An 11,767-nucleotide genomic window follows, 5' to 3' on the forward strand; every position below is an offset into this window, starting at 1 on the left:
TGTTATCAGAGTGAAGTCTCCACCCTCACTGCCTATCTAATGATGTGGTTCCACCGTATTGTGGGTAAAACCCCAAACTCTTTTGAGTCAAGCTACACCACTTGCGTTTAATTACTGTAGTCTCAATGTGATGGTGACATCTATTAAAGAGAAGTGGAATCTAAAGCCCCTGAATCTGAGGCATCTGCAGAGCACATTTTTGATTGGCTCACGCTTTACCCCTACTAATGTCCCTTTCCTGTTTTTGTGAACTATATGACGTTACCGAGATGATCTTGCTGATAAAATGTCTGTGAGAGAGAGAAGGGGAGTGAGAAAATGTTATGCGTGTCAAGCATCCTCGATTGCAATGCACACTTAATGATGTATTTTTGACACATGGATGCACATAAACCTGTTTAGTAAACATGGAAATCTCTGTGCTTAACATATATTCATGTAATTTCTTTCACCATACTTATGTTGGAAGTTACACATCCTTAAATGTGTTTAGGGTGACTAGGGTTAGATATGGGGTGTTTTGTAGGCTGCCAAATCCTTCGAAAAGTGGCGCATTTGTGCTGTGATACTGCACTGCAATCTGGGGGGATTTGGTATTCTGCTCTTAGCCCAGACTAGCAGAATCCTCCTCTGCACTGTGTGGAAATATTGTTTCACTGGGCTCCACTAGAAATGGAGTTAGGAAGGTAATGAGTAAGTCACATAAAAAAATGACATAAAATCAGAATGAGTGGGTAAATAAATGAATAGATGAGTAGATGAGTGAGTACGGATGATGGATTGTAACTAACACTAATACAGGGGTTCTGAAAGAAATACTACTTTTTGTGGAGCTTGAAATGTTTCTCCTTCCTCTCTTTCTCCAGGGAACGCATGCAGCAGTCAGCCATGTACGACCTGTGTCTGGGCATGAGGCAGGTGAGCCTGGAGTTTCTACGACTGCAGCTAACCTACGACGAGTTCCTCTCCATGAAGGTCCTTCTGCTTCTCAGCACAGGTAAGCAGTGAGCTACAGGCACTGCAAGAGCACTTACTTAATCATTATATACCCACCTGCTCAAACTGCTTTTTTCTCTCCCTGCAAGCACAAATTACTAATGGTATCATGAAATGTAATTTGAAAACTTACTTAAAAAAGTATTATGTAGTCAACATCAATTCCAAACAAGAATGACTTCATCTTTCAGTGTATCCATAACTCAAACTGACTAAATTACAAACCGTAACATTAGCGCTGTAAATGTTAAAAACTTGAATGTCCTGGCATTAAGGTATACTCACTGGCCACTACTAATAGTGATTGCTGTTCAGTACCACTCTAGACCACCCTTGTGCCCGATTACAGATGCCACATTTCATTGCAATGACTGAACTGCACTGTCCCAGTTAGGGCTGACCATGCAGATATCATTTTTTAAGCAACTCCCGCCTTTGAGAGGTGGATGCATCTGATTTCTTCAGATGCTGCATTCAAAGTCATCCCAACAGAGTTCATGTGGGATTATTCAATGTTTTTGAGATGGCCAGGTCGTCTTAAAATTATTTCTGGATTAATCTTGCTCCATGGCCGGGAGCGTTTTCTAGTTGAAAGTACCAACTTCTTGTGAGAACATGTTGCCCATAAATGGATAGTCTGCTGTGATACTCATCATGTTAATTTGGGACTCAAACCAGTGTGCTCTGCGACTTACGCTGTACCCTGATTCAACCTTTATGGTGGTGCAGTTGGAAGCAGGATTCATCAGAATCAACAGTGCTCATATTTTTAAATCCACTGATAATCTGTGGTTTATTGTGAACAGGAGATACAGTATGTGTTGTCTAGGAAATGCATTGAAAAGGTGTATTCTGTTCTGTTCCGTTCCATCCACCACACACCTTTGAGACCGTTTTGGCAGTGATCGACCGTACCCGCCTTCCCGGCACCCATGATCATGTCTTGTGTAGCGATATCTACATGCAAACAAAAAAAGGGAGCAGTGATTTCATTTTTCCATTCTCTGAGTGAGGGGTACTCTGTATTATATTTTTTAACTTTTTTAATTGCCCATGGATAAACAGAATATGTCTATCACTCACTAGAAGAAGGTCCCACTGTGTTGCCACTCTCAGCCAAACTGCGCCCACAGGCACTGCAGCTTCACAGAGAGGACGTGTTGGACCAGGTTGCTCAGTTGGAAACTGAAAGCACTGGTTTTTCCACCACCTCAACACCCTGTGAGCTGCTGCTGTCATTTCAATAGGAACAGTTAAATATTCCTGGATGGCAGCTGTGTAACAACTACACCGGCCACACCCGCTCGCAACTAATAAAAAGATCATCACAAAGCTTTGAACTACACTGGGACACACGAGACATGCTGCTGTCTAGTATTCATGCATGTCTACGTGGTACCTATCTGTGTGTGATTTGTTTGTGTCAATCAATATTTAGAGAGAGAGGCAGATGAGGGTAGGGGGGGTGGTGAGTGGGGTAGTTGAGTAAGAATTGTGGTGAGCTTTTTGGCTTTTTGAAGAGTCTGCATGCTGGCCAAACTTCAAACTCTTTGAACTTCAGCACCAGTGCCAATCAGTGGAAATATTTATTGGCAGTTAGAGGCCTCTGAAAGTGGTGTTTGAATGCTGGACTCAGATGGGCGAAAACACAACCGTGGTGAACTTAACTTCATTTTAGCATCACAACTTCTTCAATTTGACATTTACATTTTGCCCGATTAACTGACACCATTATCCAGAATGAGTAATAATGAGTGCATACAGTAAATGTGCTGTATTTATATAGTGCTTTTCCAGTCTTAACAACTGCTCAAAGCGCTTTTACATCTACAGGAAACATTCACCATTCACGCACATTCATACACTGTGGCCGGGGCTGCCGTACAAGGTGCCACCTGCTCAGTAACTCGGGGTTCAGTGTCTTGCCCAAGGACACTTCGACAATGACTGCAGGGGCAGGGATCGAACCACCAACCTTCTGATTAGCAGGCAACCACTGATACCACTGAGCCACAGCTGCCCCAGTAGAAGAAGTTAATAGTTCTGTATCATTACCATTACAAACAATTGATGGTCGAAGCTGCTCAGACAATGTAGCAAGTATGTCAGTGGCTTTGAACTAATCATGTAGATCCAATTTTAATCAAATTAATTGAAAAATAAATTTAACAGAGCAACTGAAACTCATGCTTATCAAATAGCCATTACTATCAAGTTTGACGACCTTTTTTTGTCAAAAAGAATTCCATTTGGTCGTCTTTCCTGGGTCTAGTTCCGATCCATTTTTGCAATACAGAAAAATAGATCAGACTTCAAATGCAATCTTGTAGTATATTAACCAAAATATGAATTGATTTGAAAGTTATGTTATGAAAACAGCACACCTGCAGTCCGACCCTGCTGGAAGGCAGTTTCTAGACACTACCCATAACTTATACAAGTTATTATTTTCAATGATTGGTGGGTTGTACTTACAGTAGCACATACTGTATATAGAATAGAAAGTATGTCTGTCAGTAGATTGTTAAACGTACAATATATCCCTGACCGATGGCATAAGGTTGGTTTATAGTACAGGGACATATGGAAGAGGTGGAGATGGAATGCATTTTCCATACAAAAAACTCAGTGTTGTTGAGTCATCTGGAAGCAGGAGAGCTCCAGTTGGACTTCAGCTATTGGATGTTGGGAGAGAGGAGGAAGAGAAAGACTACAGAGAAGATGAGAAACTAAGAGAGAAAAGGGAGATTTAAAGAGTGAAATCAGACTAATGTTGACAGTAAGACCATGTGTTGGTGAGAAAGAGACAGGTGCATAGCTATGGGGAGAAAAGAAAGAGAATACAAAGGGGGTTGGCAGAGCTGGTCCTTCTGTTGCTGCGGCCTCCCTCTCTTCTCCTCACTGGTCCTCTGGAGGTTTTCCAGAGAGTCCTGCTGTACTTAATAAAGGCCAGTCAAGTGCCAGGCAATGCTCCAAGACCTGCTATTTTTCTTTACTTCCTTCAAACCCAGAGCTGGTATTTGGAAGGAGAGGGTGCGGATAAAAGAAGCTGGGATACAGAACTGAACCAGTGAATTCAAGGTGCTTCAATCTGCTCCAGTTATTTCATGTAGTCAAAATATAGCCCTAACATATAAAGAGAGAAGGGGAAGAAAATATTCATCGAGTGCTTTGTTTTTTAATGTGCAGCAGATACATTCCTGTATTCTATAGAGGCTTGATAAGCATTTCAGCAAAAGCATTTCTTTTTTGTGGCACTTTAGGAAGCTCTCTTCGTTACATTCATTCAGAGGTTATGCGCTGGCCTTGTGGAAGGAGTAGCGGCAGAAATGTTTACAGAAGAGTTGTCAGAACTTGTCAGCTGAGCAAGTACTATGGAGTCTCTGAGTGTGTGTGTGTATGCCTTTAGGCTGGTTTGAAAAATGTTGCATTACAGCAGAGAGAGAGAGAGAGAGAGAGAGAGAGAGAGAGAGAGAGAGAGAGAGAGAGAGAGAGAAGGGCTGTTATTCCTTTCTGACTTTGGTTTTCATTGAGCCTGTGGCATCTCGTGACCCTGTTTGGATTTGGTACAGGAGCGTTGGCCTGCACAAGCCAGTTACACTCCTCACCTACACACGAGTAGAACATATTGCTAGATTATCTCCATTTTTTATTGTTCTCCTATAGCCTCATTCACATTTCAAAAGCCTGTTCATTTTAAATCATGTGATAATTTTTTTCAGTCTATCCAGTCATTACTTTTCTTGGGTGATATTTAGATTCAAATTTCCTGATGGACAACGCTTTCTTTAATTGTTACAGGAGTCATGCTCAGGGCTAGTTGTAGAAATGACCTAATGAAAGTATCAGGTATTATATATCTTAAATCTCTGGCAGTTTGGTATGTACCACCAACCTAGAGCAGGAAGCTGCATGTCCTTCAGCGACACACATGGTAAGGGCATCTCCTAGCTGCATGAGTTATGTTTGCCTCTTTGTGGTATGTGCATTAGAAAGAGAGCTTTCCTGGGCTTTTGGTACAATAATGCAGCTGCACGAAATATAACCTAGTTGAAAAGGCTCTACACCTGCAGCGAGCATCCATTTTAAAGCAGCGAAGGCGATATAAATGTCCTATTTTGGGGCCGTTCATGGTAACGCCAGGTTGGTTTCTAATCAAGGCGTATGTGGGTCAGTGGGAGGAAAACAAAAGGTCTCTGGGTCTGGGCGGCCCTGGGATTTAGCACATTCTCACCATGTCAGACATGAAATAAAGTGCAGAAATCACGGTCTTTGCACCAGGGTCCAATTTGTTTTCATATCTGCTTTCCTCTGCCTCATATGACATGCTTGAAGGTGATTGTGCATCACAGTACGGTGATGAGAACGACATAGAAAAAGACAGATAGAGCAGACGTGATGAAGCTAGACAAACACACACACTTAGATTTATTGACCTACAATGATCTGTTTTCCAAAAGATTCAATAATAACTGACATGAAGCAGGATTTTGCTTATGGCTATTCATTCTGCAGGAATCACAACAGGTCCTGTCAGTTGCTGCTTTTCGCTAGTGGCTACTCAAACGTACTCAAGAAGCACATGATTTAGTTTTTAAAGGGAAGCCATTCAAACCATTATGGGTCCAAATTTCACATTCTGCTCAACAATATATTTTTGTTAGTTTTTATAAACACTATAAAAATGTACAAGACATTAAAACCACCGTCTATTCGACCATTAGTTTTCTATACTGTAGCTGTTGACGTGGGATTCGGAGCTTCTTTGGGCTTTCTTCACTGATGAAACATGAATGACTAATAGCTATTTGTCAGAGAGGTGAACCGCACTGCAGGACGAGATACCATCTATCAACAGAAAATGAACTGGCAACTATTATCAAATTAATTTTTAACATTTAACAACAGAATTAACATTTCTCAATTAATAATTATATCATGCGATTGTATACTGAATATGTGGCTGTTGGTGGGACAAAACAACATTTTATAGACTAACCGATTAATCGAAAAAATAATCAACAGATCAAATGATGAAAATAATCAGAATTTGCAACCCTATTCCACATAAAAATTCTAATTACGTTTTGTAATTACCGAATCTGTATCCATTTTACCTGGCTGATTATTAACACTTATTAAGTCGGAGTGGAAGTCGTGGATACAATCTTCCGCCATGATGTATGTAATGTTATATTGTGATATAGTTATGTTTCTGGGAAATGAATTAGAAACTGTTGATGGGTAAATAACCAGAACAGAATGCCTGCTTTTGTCTAACAGCCAATTAAATATCTTACAAATCGAGGTACAGTACTTCAGCGACTCTATGCAAAAATCATGTTACCATAAAGCATTCCCACTCATTGATTTGCAGCCTTGCCTGAGATGGCCTGACACGCACAGGCATTAAAGGCAAAGCTGCTTTGGTACGATTGTACCTCATGGTATACTGTATATCGTCATATCTTAGTCTTGGCTGAAGGACAACTGAAGGCGTTCCCTCAGACTGATCTGAGGTGTGCTCTTTGAGAGGCGAGGTGTTTCTTATTCTGGTAGCCAGCAGCTGAATGTCTTTTAGTGATTTGGCAGACTTCCACATCTGTGACTTTGTTCTACTGCACAGTGAGGGAGAACGAGTGAGTCAGAGAGAAAGACATTGTAGACATTTTGATACATCCTCATGGTGCAGTGTCTGTATATCATTCTTCACTCCCATTACATTGCCTTTTTATTTAAAGTGCATTGTTGCCACCATCCAAATCATAATGATGGGAATGGAGGTTGCAGTTATTTAACAGTTCTGGTTATTGAACAAACAGCTTGATGCATGAGGTTTGGTTGACAAAATCATTAAGCTCCCAGGGCTGCCGCCTGAAAGTCGATGAGTCGAATCATCTGTCGGTGACCTTTCAGTGGAGAAGGGAAAAAATATTTTCACCTCATTATGAAACTGTGACGGGCTGCATTTGACCCCATTTGACTTTTTTGGATGTGGAATCATCACTGAAACACATGCCAATGGATTATCAGATAGCCAGACAGTTTATAAGAAGAAAAAGAAACAAATGTTCAAATCTTATCTGTATTGATTTTTCTTTTGCTGTCACTGTTGCCGAGATAACTTTTAATCAATGCCTTCCAGTAGCTCAGTTGGCTTTCATGAATCAGTCGCAAACAAATTACTTCTTGAAATGGTGAAAGTGGTTGTAATGAATTGCTAAATAGGCTCAGATTGTCAACTGGAAAACTGTCAAAAAAAAAGGCCATGGTGTGGGAGTTGGAGCGTAATTCACTGAACACCTCTAATTACCCTTTAGACAGTTATACATTTCAACATGTAAGGAACACACTGACGTCTGTACGTGGCTTAGCCCATTAACTGCAAATGGTGTTTAATGAGCATTTTTTAAAGTTAACCCAACATTTTGGGACTTATACAGACTAATTTCTGTATAGTAGGAAAACTAAGTCAGAGAAACTTGAAAGTAGAGAAAGGTAAACCATTAGAGTGAGCTTTCAGTAATTTCATTCTTTTTAACGTCACTTTATAAACGCATTTCTCAACATGAATGTGCCTTATTTCAAATTTAAACTAACTTTGACAGCAAAGAATTAATTGTTGGATGCTGAAAAGTAACTCTTTTATTATTTTTCCAATAAATCAGGTAGTCTTATTAAAATCACGAGACCATACTTTTTTAAAAAACATTTTTACATCATTTGTTTACTATTATTTGTCCTATGGGTTTATTTATGTTAGGTTTATTACAAACATTTATAACATTGCTTGCAATGGCTTTTTACAACCAGAGACATTAAAGTGATAACTACCTCTGTGTAAACAGCAACACTTTTGATGGTTGACATCATCTCACAGTGGTCATACTGCCCAACTCTACATCCAACTAAATGTCCATTGTGATAAATTAAAGTCTTCCAGATCCATCGGTAAAGGTTTTGTAAACTGTAAAACATGCAAATCTACCGGTATAGACCAACAAACTGCCCAGTATCCACACAGACCTCATATCAGTTGTTTTTTGTGTCAATATTGGATCATAACACTAAAACCCAGATTGTTGTCCACCCAATAAATCCAGCTGATGACAGAAGGATTTGTTTTGTTCACCAGTTCCCAAAGAGGGTCTGAAGAACCAGGCGGCATTCGAGGAGATGAGGGTTAATTACATTAAGGAGCTCCGGCGTTCAGTGGGAAAAGCAACCAACAACTCTGGCCAAACCTGGCAGCGCTTCTTCCAGCTCACCAAGCTACTGGACGCCATGCATGATGTAAGTACCCTTGCCCCGTCTGCTTCCAATGCCAATGGCCTACAGGACCGCACAGGCTTCCCTTGGCAGCCTCTCGGTAAGCCATGTCTTCACACACGAAGCGTGGGGTCCAGTGGCACTTTGGGGCTTCTAATATCCCTGGATGTGTTTTGAGTAAAATGGCAGCATAGTGGATTAGGATAATGCATTTACTTAGCGGTTCAATAGTGCTGGGACTTGGAATAAGGATTATTGCATCCCAATCTCTCCCTACGGGGGAGGTAGTTTTGGAAAAGAAAGTGACCAGCCTGTATTGGTGAATGGAACAGAAGGGGATCAATGCCAGCTCACAGTTTATTGGAGCAGAGTACACAGTGGGCACTGGAGTAAATGTGCTAAATCACTATTCTTTTTTTTCTTCTTTTGCATGGGTCAACCGGTATGTGGCATAACAACAGTGTAGGCAAAGCCCCATTAATTGAGAGTCAGCAAGCAAGGGGTCACAGAGATTAATGGCCACTGAGTAAATGGGGCTAGTGTTGAACATAGGACCCTTCTTTAGAGGAGGGCTGTCTAGAAAAAAATCAGTGGTGCCCCCAAGTGGTGAGCTGAAAAGAGTTGTAAAGGGGTCAGTGCCAACCCGTAATGTAAACAAATACGAATATGAAACTCATATGAATATACAGTAATGTACTTAAATTCTCACATTTATAGAAAAAGTTCACATATGAGTCATAACATCCTATAAAATTTAGAAAAAACTACTAATATAGTATGTTTCTCATCAAACTGTGTGTCTGTGTTGTCCAGCTGGTGGGGAACCTGTTGGACTTCTGTTTCTACACCTTTCGTGAGTCCCAGGCCCTGAAGGTGGAGTTCCCTGAAATGTTGGTGGAGATCATCAGTGACCAGATACCAAAGGTGGAGTCAGGCCTCACTCACACAATCTACTTCCACAAGAAGTGACTCACTTAGCAGTCGGGACAGAAGAGGCATAAATAACTGGAAGAGAGGAGGAAGAAAAGAAGATGTGCGAAAAAAAGGCCAGACGAGTTGGCTCGCACCCGGTCGCCCAGTATGGCAGCGTCCTCGCCTTAGATGGGAAAAGTCAAGTGACGCGGTGACAGAATTTAAAAGGGGAGAACTGATTTGACCCCGCAGTCACCACGAGGGTGGTCAGAGCTGTGAATAGTTCATAGAGCCGAGCGTGACACGCTGAGAAGGACTTGAGATAAATGTGACAAAGCATCCTGGAGTACCCCACCCCGTGCCCCCCCTTGCCCCAAAGACGATAACACTATTTTCTATGGAGATAAAGCCATACAGTTGTTAGGATGCGCTAGATACAGTCACTGCGTTCGCACACGCGCACACAAGTAGTGGGAAATTGATACACATGCTGTCCACATGCCTTCACACGAATGCACAGATGCACTCCACATGCACTAAAATCTGATTCCCTTACAAATCTAGAGAGCAAGTCTTTGCAAATATGTAATGTGGCTTATGCAGTCTTTCACACATAATAGCACTATAAAATTATAAAAAGATATGCTAATACTTAGATTTCGCTTTGCAGTGTAGCAGCATACTGCAAGACTACAGGGCAAAGGACATTATGAGGAGGCAGAAATTCTAGACTGTAAGGTGAAAGGTCTATTTGAATATACTCCAAGGGCTATACAAGCATCATCATAAGTTGAATAGTTACATTAAATCTAAAAAGTCCAATTTTGAATCAATCAGTCATAACAGCCATCATTAACCTTCACATACTGCGTTTTTTAAAATTAAATGATGTAGTAAAACAATCAAAACTAATATGCAAATGTCCAAAGCTAAAGCTGTTAAATTAAAAAAAAATTTTCTCTTGTGTAAAGAAAGCTTGCACATGAAGCTCCCATGTCATAAAGTCGTTATTTTAGACGTTGTGTAGAATTAAGACAATACTGATGAGCGATTTTACCTTTGTGCAAAAATGGTCAGGAGTGTCACAGAATGGAAAACATCACGCATTTACGGAAATAATTTCAGTAGAGTCCGCTGGTAATGGATTTGACTGAGGTGCATCCATAGTAATTGTGTTTTGTGTTATCTCCAGAGCAGCTGTCCAAATGTCTGTTTTTACTCACAATGAAGCAAAACCAGCCCTTTGTGAACCAACACTTATCTACTCTTCCCAGAAATAATAAAAAGCGTTTTATAAAAGTGTGTTGCAAAGGTTTAGTTTTTGACAAGCCAGTCATTTTTCATTAAGGTGCTTCATTTTTACAAAGCCAGGCAAAGCATAACATGTACAGTAACGCGTAGACAGTCCATACTGTACAATACACTTATATGGACATGCAGTTTAAACACATACTCTGTAAAGTTGATATAATCCAAAATGGAGCATTACTCTGCAGTGCTTACAGCAAACGGCTAATGTATCAAAAAACAGGCAGGTGTGTATAGGTATTAACAAATTCTTAAAACACATTCTATTCAGCGGTTGTACAGAAGATGTTTTGAGGTACATGTGGATGAATGCTTGATGAAGAACTGTTGGTACTGTATTATCATATTTCCTAATTTAGTTGATTTCCTTACTCTAATCATTGGGCCAAGTACTACTATTTTAGGTATGGAAGGCCCAGTCGTCTGGACCATTAACTTTTCTCACACCCCACTGGTTTTTGGGTAGTTGTGGAATACTACTATGATGCTACTGAAAAGCGATAGAGCCGCTAGATGAGAATACAGTGGGGGCGTCTGATTATTTGTTTTGTTTTTTTTGTGCCCTGTGAGTGTGTATTTACATTTTGTGTGTGTGTGTGTGTGTGTGTGTGTGTGTGTGTGTGTGTGTGTGTGTGTGTGTGTGTTTTCTGGCAAGCAAGCATGTGCATAGTTGATCTGCTCTTTCAGTGTGGGTATTATGCATTTTATGTTATAGGATTAGCCATATCCTATTTCCACATTTAGATTTGCACAGAGAAGATACAATGTGAAATGAGGCATTAGTGCAGCTAGCAGGAATTGTCTGTTTTGATAAGCAACTGTGATGATGCAGGAAAAGACTTTCTGCATGGTCACCCAGCCTAAAGTTAGACAACATGACATCATTAGCCCAGCCGGGTGCTGGTGTAATGTATTTGTGGCCTCGTTTCTCATAATGATGACTGTGTGGTACACCATGAGGTCTCTTCTGTTGGCGGTAATTGTGTAAAGATTGGTGTACAAAGAGATGGAGGTGGCATGAGCACAGCTGTCATTAGGGACTGTGCGCAAATTATTTGGGGGGGTTCAGAAAAGGGGGAGGTTTATGTTTTGTTTTTTTAAATGTCCCATGACATGAAAATTTCACCCAGCCTGCCTATGGTCCCCCAGTGGCTAGAAATGGTGATAGGTGTAAACCGAGCCCTGGGCATCCTGCTCTGCCTTTGAGAAAATTGAAGCTCAGATGGGCCGATCTGGAAACTTAATTTTGGGAAAGAGACTTCAGATACAGTATTAGGGGACC

The 11,767-nt window shown here is 40.8% G+C and overlaps 1 protein-coding gene across 1 annotated transcript in view; it reads left to right on the top strand.

Moving 5' to 3' along the window:
• nr3c2 (nuclear receptor subfamily 3, group C, member 2) overlaps positions 1 to 10,479 on the top strand; it is a 72,382-nt gene extending 61,903 nt beyond the window's left edge. Inside the window, exons 7-9 of the mRNA XM_032542043.1 lie at positions 867 to 997; positions 8,132 to 8,289; positions 9,079 to 10,479. Of these exons, the coding sequence (XP_032397934.1) occupies positions 867 to 997; positions 8,132 to 8,289; positions 9,079 to 9,234 (445 nt within the window). The 3' untranslated portion in view covers positions 9,235 to 10,479. The remainder of the gene's footprint in view (positions 1 to 866; positions 998 to 8,131; positions 8,290 to 9,078) is intronic.
• Positions 10,480 to 11,767: the final 1,288 nt, after the last annotated feature.

Source organism: Etheostoma spectabile, chromosome 2 (genome assembly GCF_008692095.1).
Source record: "Etheostoma spectabile isolate EspeVRDwgs_2016 chromosome 2, UIUC_Espe_1.0, whole genome shotgun sequence".
NCBI lineage: Eukaryota > Metazoa > Chordata > Actinopteri > Perciformes > Percidae > Etheostoma > Etheostoma spectabile.